This window comes from Octopus bimaculoides, chromosome 4 (genome assembly GCF_001194135.2).
Source record: "Octopus bimaculoides isolate UCB-OBI-ISO-001 chromosome 4, ASM119413v2, whole genome shotgun sequence".
Lineage (NCBI taxonomy): Eukaryota > Metazoa > Mollusca > Cephalopoda > Octopoda > Octopodidae > Octopus > Octopus bimaculoides.
The window spans coordinates 108,513,347-108,528,911 of record NC_068984.1 but is presented as its reverse complement, the minus strand read 5'-3'; the positions used below and the strand labels follow the sequence as shown (position 1 = coordinate 108,528,911).

Below are 15,565 nucleotides of genomic sequence, written 5' to 3'. Positions count from 1 at the left end.
CATTGGCTATGAATAATAAGACTGTATCTATCTATCTATCTATCAATGCCTCTCTCTTTCTCTTTCTCACTATATATATATATATATATATATATATATATATATATATATATATACTCTCTTACTTTTTTACTTGTTTCAGTCATTTGACTGTGAGCATGATGGAGCACCACCTTTAGTCAAACAAATCAACCCCACGACTTATTCTTTGTAAGCCTAGTACTTATTCTTTTGGTTCTCTTTTGCTGAACCACTAAGTTACAGGAACATATACACACACACACACACATATATATATATATATATACAACGGGCTTCTTTCAGTTTCTATCTGATCTGGCAAGGTTTCTACAGCTGGGCGCCCTTCCTAATGCCAACCACTCCAAGAGTGTAGTAGGTGCTTTTTACATGCCACTGGCACAGGGGCCAGTCAGGTGGCACTGGCATCAGCCATGCTTGAATGGTGCTTTTTATGTGCCACTAGCATGGGAGCCAGTCAGGCGGCACTGGTATTGACCACACTTGAATGGTGCTTTTTACACGCTACTGGCATGGGTGCCAGTCAGGTAGCACTGGCATTGGTCATGACTACAATTTTGCTTGACTCAACAGGTCTTCTCAAGCACAGCATATTGCCCGATGATTGAAGGCTATTTTTAAATGGGCCAGTTATGCGATACTGGAATCAGTCACAGCTACAATCTCACTTGACTTGCCAGGTCTTTCTAATCACAGCATATCTCCAAAGGTCTTGATCGCTTGTCATTGCCTCTGTGAAGCCCAACGTTTGAAGGTTGTACTTCACCATCTCATCCCATGTCTTCCTGAGTCTACCTCTTCTACAGGTTAATTCCACTGTTAGGGTGTGACACTTTTTCACACAGCTGTCCTCATCCATACGCAACACATGACCATACCAGCACAGTCGTCTCTCTTGCACACATGTGATGCTTCTTGTGCCCAACTTTTCTCTCAGGGCAATTACACTCTGTCCTATATGCACACTGATGTTACACATCCAGCAGAGCATACTAGTTTCATTTCTTTCAAACCTACACATGTCCTCAGCAGTCACAGCCCATGTTTCACTGCCATGTAGCATGGCTGTTTGTTTACATGCATCATACAGTCTACCTTTCACTCTGAGTGAGAAGCCCTTTGTTACCAGTAGGGGTAAGAGCTCCCTGAACTTTGCCTAGGTTATTTTTATTCTAGCAGCTAGACTCTCAGAGCATCCACCCCCGCTACTGACTTGGTCATCTAGGTAACAGAAGCTATGAACTACTTCTATTTTTGCCCCCTGGCATGTGATGGAATCTGTTTTCTGTACATCTTCAGTGTTTATTGTTCTTGTGCATTTGCCACACACAAAAACTATCTTTCCAGTTAGCTTTCCTTCGAAATTGCTGCACTTCTTACACCGAGTACATCTTATGGAGTTTCTACCTACGCCTTTTCTACAGTTTTTAATAAGAAGTATTTATAAAAACTTAATGAAGCTTATAAAGAACAATAAAATTTCTATCTTATATTTAATGTAAAATATGCTTGGTGAACACTAGTTATTGCATTGGTATTTGTTAGGAAATTAGTGTCTTATAATATAACTTCACCATTCAGTTCACCAATAAATCAATACTCTTAATGCTCAAAATCACTTCAGATGTATATCGACCCATTCAATAACTACACAGATTTCCAAAGGTCAACACTGATCATTTCGCCGATCCCTGGTCTCAACTGAGACCCATTTCTGGTTTCTGTGGCATTAAATGAGTGAAAATAGAAACAAACATTGAACTAATCTTTAATTCATACAATTAAAATTATGTTATTTGAAACATTCTGGTTCTGATATTTGTAACAGTACTGACTTTGAAATATATCTCTGGATATATGTGCTAGCTGGTAGTAACCTTTAAAACCAACAAAAATTGAATTTTTCATTATAAACCAACATATGTCAAAATCTGTTACAGCTGAAGATAACAATATCTAATAAAGGCGATACATATGGACAGCTAAGAGGAATGAGCTGGGGAAGGGAAGGTGTCTTTGTTCAAGGATACATTGTAACGCCAGTAGCAAGACACGAACTCCTGATTTGTCGTTTGTTTGTCCGGTGCCCTATCCATTAGGCCAGCCAGAAATGTTTTGATTCATTCTGTTTTAATGGTGAGCAGCTCCAATACCTGCAGAATTAATAGAACATTAGTGCATCATTTGTATTTTTACCCTTAGACATTAGATATTGCAAAAGTGAGTCAGCAACAATATAAAATAAAAACCGTGTTGGAAACTCGGTTCATAGGGATCTTATATTTTTTTTATTGTACGTACCCTCATTTGTAAACGTGATTAGTGATAATTCAAAATGAACCGCGAAAAATACTCATTTCAAACTATTATACAAAGATAAGCAGTTGCTTTCTTTTTAAATGTGAAATCCCCCTCCCTTCCAAATAAACTCAAAAGTAAGAAAACTTTCCTCAGAACCCACTATTATGTTTCTGAAAGGAATAAAGGAGGGGGCAAATCTCCTAAAAATATATAATAAAAACGCCTGAGATAACAAAACATGGAAGACATAAACACACATATACATATATATATATATATGTGTATATATATATATATATACACACACACACACTAAAACGTATAGATAGAAGCCTTGACAGCAAAACACAACCTTGACATTGCAATCATGTCAAGCACCAATATTTGCAGCGACCGAATATATCTTGGATTTGACTTCAGTACACAACAAGTAAGACACTAAAATATTTCTTAAAGTTTTATTTTGGCTTCCTTTATTTGTCTTTCCATCGTTTGTTTTATCAGCAGTTAAAGCTGAAAGATAATAAAGCTTTATTTATTAAAAAAAACAACAACCCCACAACGTATTCCAAATGATTGTGCTGAGTTTTATAAAGTGTTTAACAAGGTTCCTCTTACCGCCTTAACAATATCTACTCCTACTTCCCCCCTTTCAAAAAAAAAAAAAACGTTACCTCACACTTAACATTCTTAATTTATAACAATTCTTCAAATTGTTGTTTAAAAATTTTAAAAGAACAATGATGTTCTTAAAATTCCGATCAAGTACCGAAAACATAAGTAATTTATGAACTAACCTTCTAATGGTCGATTGAAAATTTTTTTTATTATTAAAAATATATAGTTATCATTAAAAATGAAAAGTTGAGCTAGATATAAAAGCGTTTTATTATTATTTTCGTGACAAAATTTCAGAAGTTGATAATTTTTTTTTATAGTGATGGGTGTTAAATTATTTCGTGTAGCAAATAAGTGCACTGGACTTCGGACTGAATGTTAAATTTAATTAAAATACAATCAGAGCCGTCTTTGCATTTCTTCCATCCGTGATCGATAAAATGAGGATCCATCAGTAATATATAATATATATTTAAATTATTATATATATTATATTGGTCGATGATGTTGACAATGACCCCCAAGACCATACTTCGAAAGAAATTGAAAATACGGTAAATATAGAATAAAAGGGAAATAAACGCGTATGGATTTAGGACAGGGGGTGCGTTCTCTATTGTCGGAGATAAAAAAAACTTTAAATTGAGTGGATGAGGTAGGAGAAACAGAGGTAAACAAAAACATTCGAATTTCCGTTTGTATTTTTTGTTCTGATGTAATAGTTTCAGTTTACTTCTTCAACATTTACTGGATTAATGTTGAAACGTTGTCCTTTTCCTTAAACGCTGTCAAGAAGAAAGTTAGTGTAGAAAGTTGTTTGTGGCATATTTTGCACAAATGAAATTGAAGAAAATTTGTTTCTGCCAAGGGAGGTCACTCTGGTTTAAGTTTAATTCTCTTCCCGGTGAAAGAAAACGTCTAAAAACAAATATGGCGGATTGTTGAATGCTTAAAAAAAAAAAAAAAGGTATGGAAAACAAAAAACTTTTTCTCACGTTCGATTCGATTTTGTGATTCTGTCATGTCGAGTCGCTTATAATTTATTCAGCAAGATTTCCTTGCGGTGTTTCTCAAGATTCTGAGAATGTGTGATGTATGCTCTGGCCTGTTATCCTTATTCGATAGCCACGATGAGCGGCTTCACAGCGGTGGTGGTCTTCGTCTGGGAAAGAATGAGATTCTGTCTGTGATTCAATACGTAAATATATGGCCTCAGAAACAATGTATGTGCTGCTACAAAGAATTTAAGAACTTTGAACGATTGAACAATATTGTTCAAATCGTTTTGACTGTTGCGATTCGGCACATTCAGACTCTGCCTGATGACTACGCCAAGGAAAAAGAAAAACAAGAAAAGCGTGATCATTGTTCTGAAGATGCTGTTTCTGATATTTCTGACAAGAACAAATCGTCAATTGATGGCTTGTCATCGGAAGAAACGGAAAAAAATGATGCAGAAGAACTCGATGAATCCGAAGTTTGGGCCATGGAAGAAAAAGACCAATTACTTCAAGTAGTTACGAAAGTCTTTCTCATGAACTTCCCCTCGTATGTGGCTTACAAACATGTCGTTCATTCATCTCTAGAAGAACTGTCTCAGCAGGAAACTCGAGCCTTGAACAATTATTGTGAAATCTCCGATTCTGAAGTTCCTCTGTATCTCTTGCGCAATGTTTGTTTTTTCTGTGATAGTAACGGTGTCCAAGCACTGCAACAATGCTTCGAGAAAGCTACACCGGACACGCTTCCATTCACAGTGGCTCATACTCTCATCAACATTATTGCAAATCTTCGTCTTTGGATGAATATCGCTACTGTGATGCAATGTATTGTGCCATTACGAACTGCTGTTATTCGTTATATGTGTAAATTATCCGATAAAGACCTGCGAATGGCCGGCACCCGGAACATGACAGACCTCATGTGGGCAGCTGTGAAAGAACCGTTGGATACACATTTTACCTATGACAAAGAAGGTTTGGATTTAGCCTTTAAATATTTCACTTGTTCAACTCTGACAATTCGACTGGCTGGTATAGCTCAGATTAACCGTCAGATTGATTTGTATAATGAATGCTGCAATAACGATACATTAGTAGATGCAGAAAATGTTGGTAATCATTTAGCTAAATGGCTTTTAGAAAATAAGATTATTGAACATATTTTTGGTCCTAATTTGCATGTGGAAATCATCAAACAAAGCCAGATTATTTTAAATTTTCTTGCCGTTGAAGGAAAAATCACAAATGAACATATCGACTGTATATGGACTGCCAGTCAAATGAAACATTGTAGTAAACAAGTTTATGATATATTGATTCCCCTTATAAAAAATTTAGAACTGCAATTGGTTCAGCATTTGTCTAACTTAGTATCTGCCCTTGATCCCTCTGCACACACTGAGTCTACTTTATATTTAGCATCTGCTCTCCTCAAGTGCATCTGGAGCACTTGTGTTACGTCACAGAGCCATAATGCTGCCGTCCATCACCAACAACAACAGCCAGCTGACCAGCCACAGAGCATTGTAGCTGCTATTGAACAAGAGGAAGAAGAATTAGAACATGGTAAATCAAGCAAACCAGAAATGAGCAGCAGTGAAAGTCTACAACTTTCTGAAGGGGAGACTGACAAAGTCCCTGAGATGGACAGCAACAAGAGAATTGGAATGGTCGATAATAAAAATGAGGAATTGCCTTCAGAGGATGATCAAAAAGAGTTGAACAAGGCTGAAAACAAAGCTGGCTCAACACGACAACAGATTTCTCACGTCAAGAAACATGATGATTGTACTGAGAAACAACAGAAAAGCTGCGAGCAGTTTTCGGCCAACAGTGACAACAGTGATGAAAGTGACATGGATGAAGGCAGTCATCGGCAGCTCACTGGCCTCGGTCAAGAGTTTGTGGCTCCTAACCAGGTGGGAGGTGGCAGTAGTGGTAGCGAAAGTGATGTAGAATGTAGTGGTTCTAGCGCTGGAGAAGGTCAAATATGCACATCACTGAAACATGGAATGCAAAAACGACGAGGTGTCAAAAGACAGCCAGTGCCGTTAAAATGTCAGCAAAGGCCCCCAAGAAACCGAAACGCTCAAGCTTATCGTGATACAGAGCAAGGTACATGTTCTGATGAAGACGATGATGATGAAGAAGAGGAAGAAGAAGAAGAGGAAGAAGAAGAAGAAGAGGAGGAGGAGGAGGAAGTGGAAGAAGAAGAGGAGGAGGAAGAAATGGAATCAGAATATGAAGAATCTGATGATGAGATTCTAAAGCATGCTAAAATGGTACATATGAAACATTCTTGTCACGGTGAGAGTGAGGACAGTTCAGATTTTGATGCTAACGAGTCTAGAAGAGCAAAACTAATGCATGAGACCAAACTTCGTTATGAGACTCAACATGCACTGCAAGAACATCATATACAGCTCCAGCAGCAAGGACTTCTTAAACAACCTGCTTGCCTTGTTCTTCAGCGACAAGGCAAGAAACGCTATCGTATCCGGCCAGGGTTGCAAAGGTCTGAAAATCAGAACAGAATTCAACAAAGCTTGCATCCTGGTTCAGTTTCTCTCGAAGCTCGTGGTGATAGTGATGGTATTACTGGTCACTGTAAAGACTTGGAAGTTGGTGGGGACAGTGAAAAGAAAATGGCTATTTCAGATCCTGGTAACCTATCACAGGATTCACGAGATTCTCATGATTCTGAAGCCAGACCGTCCACATTAGCCAACCACGACAGTGCTGACAGCAGTATTCAAGGTGTGGCTTCCTCCCAATCTGCTCAGGAGTTTGAGAACCGTGCTGATGAAGCCGAAATGTTTGATTGTGCTAATTATATCCAACATATGCAAGCTCACCCACATGGACATATCCAAAGTGATTATATTGAAGACATATTGAGTCCTGAAGGTAGCTGCCACAGTTCCAGAATGAGTACAAAATCAGAAAAAAATATGGCAGATTTTGATGGGGAAGAAGTTCTCAGTGATGAGGAATTAGCTCAGATCAATGCACATCCTCATTTCAATACGCACCAAATGCAACAACATCTCGCCAGTATGGCATCAATGTATCATACTCACATGCCACATGTCATTCATCCCAGACCATCTCAGAAAGAACTTTCAGTTTCATCTTGTACCGATTTTACATTTGATGATGTCTGCAAGAAAGGGAACACGCTTCTCTGGGATCTTGTGCAAGATGACATGGCGTGTTTGCTACCCGATGGCTTGGTTGTTGAAGCAGAGAAAGCTCTTTACACTTTAGTGTGCTTTTCAACAGATAGGCGCATTAAAATCAAGTTCATTGAAGCATGCATTGAAAATGTGGCTGCGCACCGGTCTGTAGTGGTATCTCTGCGTCTTCTGCCCAAAATCTTCAGCTCTTTTCAACAGTACCGCAGTGGCTCTGACAACCATGCTGTGACTATGTGGGCAGAAAAAGAACTGAATATGATGTCTCATTTTTTTAGTGATCTTATCCATTATACTGAGAGCCGAAAATGTGATCTACAGAAAAGTACATCCCTCTACAGTCACAAGGAACAAATCAAGGTGAGGCTTTTGTTTTTAACTGGTGTGTTCAGTGCTCCTGGATCACCAGATAGTTTCCGTCTAAGTCAAGAACAGGTGGATACTTTGTGGGCTTGTCTTGCTTTAGATCCAGAATGTTCTGATGAATGCTTGAGCTGGTTTCTTAATCAAGCCAAGAGCAAAGAGCATCACCATGCCATGTGTTTGGAAACATTCAAGCACATATTTCTTGAGAAAATGCCTCAGCTTAAACCTGAATCAATGAGTATGATCGGTTTGAATCTTTTCCAACAATTATCACACTTGGCAAGAATAGCAAACGCTTCTATAGATAATCAGTTGTCTGAGGACCAAGTGTGCGGCATGGACCAGCTGTGGCAAATTGCTCTACGGGCTTTGAATACAGACGTCAGTATCACAGCCATCCAGTTCTTGAATAACTATTACATCAATTATGGAAATGGACTGTTGGAAAAAGAAGATGAATTTATTCGTCGATGCATGGACAGTCTTTTAACTGCCTCTCAGAAAGTTGAAGAAAATCCTGACATGAATCTCCTTGTTATTCAAAGAGGTTTGATTTTATTAAAAAATCACTTGGAAGGTTTTCGAAAAAGATATGCTTACCACCTCAGAAACTGGCAAATCGATGGACATGGCATTGTGAGTCACCAATGTAATGTACACGAGAAACAGTCAAGCCCAATTCGAATTCTCTTACAGCCAGCTGGTATCTCAGAAAAAACTCCATTAGATATGTTGTCTACTGATCTCATTGCAGAATTACGGGCTGAAGTTGCTCGGTGGTGGGAAGCTCTCCAGAAACAGCAACAACTTCAACGCCAGCAGTCCTCTAGTAACCATGGTAATTCAATATTGTCTCCTATCCTTGGCGCTATGCTGGGGGATGGGCCAATACGGATGATTACTCTTGGGCAGGAGCTTACTGTAGATAACGACGAGAAAACTTTGAGTGAAATGCAGTTTAAGGACTTGCAACTTGTTTTTGTTTCTGTTGGTGCAAGTAGACCACAGAGAAAGATGGATGGAACGTTGCCATCATCGTGCCTGCCATCTCCTAGTCCTGAACAATTACCTATGATGATACTTTTGCAAGAGCCAAGCTTCGAACGTCTCCTTACTTTGTTGGAACAACTGAGTAACCTGAGCTTCTCAACAGCTGATTTAGAAAGTAAAGAAAGATGGAATTTACAAAGTAAAGGCAAAATATTTTCTCGGCGGGTTTGGGAATTGTTGATGTTATTACCAACAAGTCCTGAAATGTTATATGGTTTCCGAAGTATTATGCCATCAACTCCCTACAAAGAAGAGACTCCACCTGAAGAGCCTATTGACTGGAATCGGCTACTAGATCCACAAAGACCACACCGTTTAATGTATTCTTTACAGATAGTTGAAGCATTATCAAAAAATCCAAAATGTAAGAAGAAATCTATTTCTCGATCTGGAGGAGGAGGAGATGCAGAGAGTGATCAAGTGCTGGAAGGTCTGGAAGTTCCTGAAGAAGTTTGGACCAAGCAGTTCATTTCAAAAGGAGGGCTCAGTCATTTAGTTGATATATTTAAATCAAGTACCTTGCAAGCCAAAGCAGATGAAACTTGGAATCAGTGGAATCAAGAATGCTTGGCTTATTTGCTTCGTCTAATAAGTCAGTTTTCTGTGGAGAGGTCAGATGCTGAAGCAGGCCATGATGACCTCTTTGAAAATTATGAGTTACCCCGTAAGAAAATGAAACGTCAAAAAAGTAATTGTGATAAAATTGTTGTACCTCGTCTCAACCAAACCATTCTGTCAATGCTAAATGTCAATACGGACTTACAGATCATCATGCAAATCTTGTTTGATGCTGCTATACCAATAGAAAACAATTTATGCAATACAGGAACTTGGGGGAGGTCAGAAGTTGTTCATTATGCTTTAAATTTTCTTGTATCTTGGGCATATTCATGTGAAGAACTAAAAGATGCATTTTGTTCATCTCCAAATTTCAATTCTTGGCTGAAAAGGTTAACCCTGGAAGCCCCAGAACCCTGCGTCCGCAAGGAAGTTTGTACTGGACTTTATCAATTATGCTTAGGAAAGACCTCGGAAAACAGAAACGGTTATGCATTTCTGTTACCCATACTATCTAGTATGCTGTCATTTCTACCGGAAGCTCTATTAATAAAACCCCGAGTAAATGATGCCTACCTGCAAGAGGAGAAGAAAGAGACATATGGTCCTGGTTGCCGTGACTATTTCTGGTTGGTATGCAGATTTGTTGATAACATTTCAAAAGAAGATGCAAACACTAAATCTGACAGTCTCGTGAATTTAGATATGTTATGTAAAGAAATTGCTAATCATATAATCTCTCGCTCTTTTTATGAAACCAGGAATGGTTACGAGGAGGATGATGCCCTGATTGGTCTTTTAAATCTTTGTACTGCTATTTTGAAACATGAACCACCTTTCAAAACATCTGAAAATGGTAGAGTATTTCTTGAAGACATTTTTTGGTGTCTCTTTGCGTTGCCATCACCAGTCAACAGAAAGCTGCCCAAGTGTAAAAGTCAAGCATCTCGAGCTGCTGCTTACGACTTGCTTGTAGAAATGGTAAAAGGTAGTGTTGAAAACTATGCTATACTGCATGAAAAAATGATGAAGCAACACAGTAAAGATTCTCATGTACCCTACCCATGGGATTATTGGCCACATGAGGATGGACGATCAAAATGTGGCTATGTAGGTTTGACTAACCTCGGAGCTACTTGCTATATGGCTACATGCATGCAGCATTTGTATATGATTCCACAGGCAAGGCAGTCAGTATTACAAGCAAAGTGCACAGACCAGACAAAGCATGAAGCCACACTGATTGAGCTTCAGAAAATATTTGCTTACCTTCAAGAAAGTGAGAGAAAAGCTTATAACCCCAAGAGCTTCTGCAAGACTTACACCATGGACAAACAACCTCTGAACACAGGAGAACAAAAAGATATGACTGAGTTCTTTACAGATTTAATTACAAAACTTGAAGAAATGTCTTCCGACATGAAAAAGCTGGTGAAAAGTTTATTTGGTGGTGTCCTAACTAATAATGTTGTTTCCCTTGATTGTCCACATGTCAGTCGCACTGTTGAAGAGTTTTATACTGTCCGATGCCAAGTTACAGACATGAAAAATCTATATGATTCGCTTGATGAGGTTACAGTGAAGGATATGCTTGAAGGAGACAATATGTATACTTGCTCAAAATGTCAAAAGAAAGTCCGTGCTGAAAAGCGTGCATGCTTCAGAAAACTTCCCAAGATCCTGTGTTTTAATACAATGCGATACACTTTTAATATGGTGACTATGATGAAAGAAAAGGTAAATACACATTTTTCTTTTCCATTACGCTTGGATATGTCTCAGTACATGGAAGTGAACTTGATGGGACCAGATAAATTACAAGATGATGACGATAAGAATGACACCTTCACGAAAGATGAATCTGACTGCCATGAATATGAACTGATTGGAGTAACCGTACACACGGGAACTGCTGATGGAGGACACTATTATAGTTTCATCAGAGATCGCATTAGTCAGTCTAAGACTGGATTTGATAAGTGGTACCTATTTAATGATGCTGAAGTGAAACCATTTGATCCTAGCCAAATAGCTGCAGAGTGTTTCGGGGGTGAAATGACCAGTAAAACGTATGATTCTGTTACTGACAAATTCATGGATTTTTCTTTTGAGAAGACCAACAGTGCCTATATGTTATTTTATGAACGGTGTTCTCCGAAGAAGAAAGAAGTGCCTAATGAAGAATCTGATGCTGCATCAGAGCCGCCACAGAAATTCAACTTTGATTTGTCAAAGGAGCTTGCTGACTGGATATGGCAAGACAACATGCAGTTTCTACAAGATAAAAATATATTCGAGCACACTTATTTTGGATTCATGCTACAGTTATGTGGTTACATTCAAACGACATTACCTCGAGATGACCCAAGAAAAGTGCCTCTGATGGTTGCACAGCTGAGTGCGTCCTTTGTCTTAGAAACACATATTCATGCCAAAGAAAAACCTACTATGCTTCAGTGGATTGAACTTCTGACAAAGCAGTTTAATTCCTGCCAAGCTGCATGTGAATGGTTTCTGGAGCATATGGCAGAATGTGATTGGTGGCCTCAGCAGATATTAATTAAATGTCCTAACCAAATGGTGCGCCAGATGTTCCAGAGGTTATTAGTTCACGTAATTACACAACTCAAAAATGCCCAGTATGACCTTCTAACCTCAGGGAATCCCAATGATGACCAAACCAAATCCAACAGCCTCAGTGGTCAGACATGTGCTACCAAATTTATCAGACGTATGTTAGCAATTCTTGAGCAAGGTGTCCGACCCCACAGCAAGTATCTAACAGAATATTTCAGTTTTCTTCTAGAATTTGCCAAGATGGGCGATGAAGAATGTTTTTTCCTAATCAATAACAATGCTATATCAGCAATTGTTAATTTCTACATGGGTCAGAAAGCTCAAGAAAATTATGTTGAAATATTGTCAGATGATGATGAAGAAGATGACGTCATTGCAATGCCTGAAGATAAGCACAGACCTCTGGCACTAGATAAAATGATAGCGCTGATTGCACAGCTGGTGGAGAGGTCACGAGGAGAAGACAATCAGTTACGCCTGAGTGAAAAAGATTATAACAGCATCATTGGTGGCAAAGGATTTCCATTCCTTTACAATCAAATTAAAGACCATATTAATGTACGGCAGACGTGCAATTTAATTTTTAGTCTCTGTCGCTGGAATGACTCTTTGGCATTGGCAATTGTTCAGATGCTTTTCAATGCTGTCAAAAAACTGAATGCAGAACAGGCGCAACCATTTTTTAAGTTAATGTCTTTATTAGTTGAATTCATTGGAGGTCCACCAGGAATGCCTCCCTTTTTACAGTATATTCTTCAGCGATTCTGGGAGCTCACAGAATGTTGTCCTCATCAGTGTCTTGAATGGCTCTCGAATTTGGTCACTAGGAATAAAATTGCCAATGCATGGGTACTACAGCAGATGGACAATTGGGTCGAAGGTTATCTTATTGCTCATGGCAATGTACGGGTAAGAAATGCAGCAAGTTTCTTATTGGTTTCCTTAGTTCCCAGCCTAAATTTTCGACAAGCATTCCGCACAGCTAGAAGCATACTGAGTCCACATAAAGAACTACTACTCTCCTCAGATGCACTAGCTGTTCTACATCAAATCTACGAGCATTTGTTATCACTGCTGTCGCGTGCACGTCTCTATGTTGACCCTCAGGTTCACGGCACCAGCAAACTAGTTTGTTACTTTGCTGTTGTCACATACTGTCTGATTTCTAAAAAGGAAAAGTTAATGTTTGGTCGCTATTTTGCTGATTTATGGCAACTATTTCAACCCAAGTTATCAGAACCTCAGATCTCAATGCACCACAACAAACAAGCCATGCTTATGTTCTGGTATCAAGTGTGTCTAGACTGCCCAGAGAATGTAAAACTTATTGTCACCAACACACATGTCTGTAAAAATATTGCTTTTAATTATATCCTCGCTGACCACGATGATCAGGAAGTTGTCATGTTCAATCGTTGTATGTTGCCAGCCTACTATGGCCTGCTGCGCATCTGTTGTCAACAGTCACGTTCTTTCACAAGGCAGCTCGCTCAGCACCAAAATATTCTGTGGGCATTTAAGAACATTTCTCCTTATCCTGCCCAATATACTGCTGCTGTCGAAGAACTCTTCAAAATGATGCGAGTCATGTCAATGAAGCACCAAGACAGTTCTGAAGAAGAATTGAAGGCCATCAATAACTTCAGGCGAACTACTATCCAGATGTACTTGCAGCACTTGGACGCTCGATCTGGCTGGCAAACACTCATCAACAGCTTCAAAATTCTAGTTGATAGTACAGATGACAGACTACTCATTATTTACCAGCAAGGTTTGCAAATGATAACTGAAGCATTCTTTACTCTTCATGTGATGTACCACGAGGCTACAGCATGTCATGTGACTGGCGATATTGTTGATCTCCTTGCCTTGCTATTGCCTGTCCTCAAAGTTGCCAGGCATTACTTGGAACGGAAGAACCCAAGTACTTTACATGTAAAGGAATGCATCTTTAACTGGAATGAAAGAGCAGAGTTTGTTCGCAAGCTTCTTACTCTCTTGAATTCTTATACTCCACCTGAAATCCGTCAGAGTTGTTTTGAAGTCCTCAAAGAAATGGTACTCACTTTCCAAAAGGACATAATCCCTACTATTGTTACAATTCTGCGAGATTCCCACAAAGCATTTCAGGACACCAACCTACCAGTGTCTGTTGGTCCTTATTTCCCACGCAGGGGTCAGAAGACCATCTGCTCTAAATCTAATGTCAGACCACCAAGGCCTCAGTTTCAGATGTTGCTACACTCCAACCAACTGGAAGCTTCCCGAAATGTTGATGATTGTTATGATGCTGCACTGTCTGACTTCTTCAATCAATATCACCTGTTTATTGACTTGCTATGCCGGGTTGCTGTCAATCAACATAACCTTACTAAAGACTTGATCAATCTGAGTGCAATGGTTGCTTATGAAGGGGTACCTCTTCATTCACTTTATTTTGCCAAATTGTGGAATGAAATCTATCATTTAGAGCAGTTTGATAAGAGTTGCATTAAAGTATTGTGCAACAGCTATTATTTCATTGAGTATGTCAATGCAGTTCTATTGGATGAACGCATGTCTCTCAACAGCCCTATAATCTACCAATTTTTCTGCAATTTCTTTCCTAAGGTTCACCAACAAGTCCTCAATGACCAAGGTCAAAGTTTACTTGACAGTCTTGTGGCTTCTATCACCGCTGAAAAATCAGCAACAGAAAATGTAAAAACTGATCAGGAACTTTTTTCTATCTGCCAACGTATTAATGGTGACCTTAGAGCCATGCTTTTAATATTTTCTGTTCAACCTCCAAAACAACTTAGTAGTTTACTAACAGACAGCCTGCAACACATTCACAGAGTGTGTTGTGATTACCAACAACGTCAGAGATCTGAAAATGAAGATTCTTCACTTGCTGCTAGTTCAACCAGTGTTGTTAGCTTATCTACTACGACTACTACTACTACTGCTACTACGAATACTCCTACAATTACTACCACTGCTGCTACTTCTACTGCTACTCCCACTGCAGTATCGGTTGCTACCAACAGCAGTAAGACATCTTCATCATCACCTCTTTCCAGTCCTCTTCCAACTTCATCAGCTGTTACTTCATCTCCCACCACAACTAGTATCAATCCAGGCATTAACATCGACCCTATTACTACTGCTGAGACGTTAACTGAAGTCCCAGTAACAGCCGAAAAGCTTACTCGTTCGGAACACCTAAACAGTTCGGAACCAGACGAGTCTATGGAGACACCTACGAAGCGCCAGCGATTCAGTAACGATCCTGATGAAATGGAAACCGACAACAATGCGGAAGAGGTGTCCCCTGGTTTCCAGATAGCATCCGAAAGCTCTCTTAGTGGAACTGGTGGAATTGGTAGTGGTGCTGGCCAGACTGGTAGTGGTAGGCTGTCTTCAGAAGAAGGCAAAGAGACTGATACAAAATGTGAACAGCACAGCCCTAACAAAGGGACAGCAGCCACAACATCAGGAACAACAACATCGACAACCACAACTACCAGTACCACTTCCACAGCTCTCTCTGGGGCACGGTCCATCCACAGAGAAAAACCCAATTTCTTAGACACTGTTATAAAACATATTGAACATTTGTATGGATTTCTTGGCCTCAAGTAACACACATTTAGCTAGGTTCTTCTCTACTACCACCTTCTCACTTTTTTACTTTGACTTCCTTAACATTTTATTTACATTCTTTAATCCACATATATTACTACCATTCTTCTCTCTCTCTCTCTCTCTCTCTATTTCTCTTTCTCTCTGTTTTTTTCCCCCTTCTACATATCTATCATACTTGAATGTTTTTACTAACTCTCTCTCTTTTTTTATATACACATTTTTTTTTTTTTTTTT

At 39.2% G+C, this 15,565-nt stretch overlaps 1 protein-coding gene across 1 annotated transcript; it reads left to right on the top strand.

Moving 5' to 3' along the window:
• Positions 1-2,658: 2,658 nt before the first annotated feature.
• On the top strand, positions 2,659-15,559 carry LOC106877048 (ubiquitin carboxyl-terminal hydrolase 34). The gene has a single exon (XM_014925865.2). The coding sequence runs from the start codon at positions 4,043-4,045 to the stop codon at positions 15,326-15,328; it is 11,286 nt and encodes a 3,761-aa protein (XP_014781351.1). The 5' UTR covers positions 2,659-4,042; the 3' UTR covers positions 15,329-15,559.
• Positions 15,560-15,565: the final 6 nt, after the last annotated feature.

Bases quoted from the DNA above. Each gene is read 5' to 3' on its own strand.
- LOC106877048 (XM_014925865.2), top strand. From the start codon at position 4,043: ATGTGTGATGTATGCTCTGGCCTGTTATCCTTATTCGATAGCCACGAT.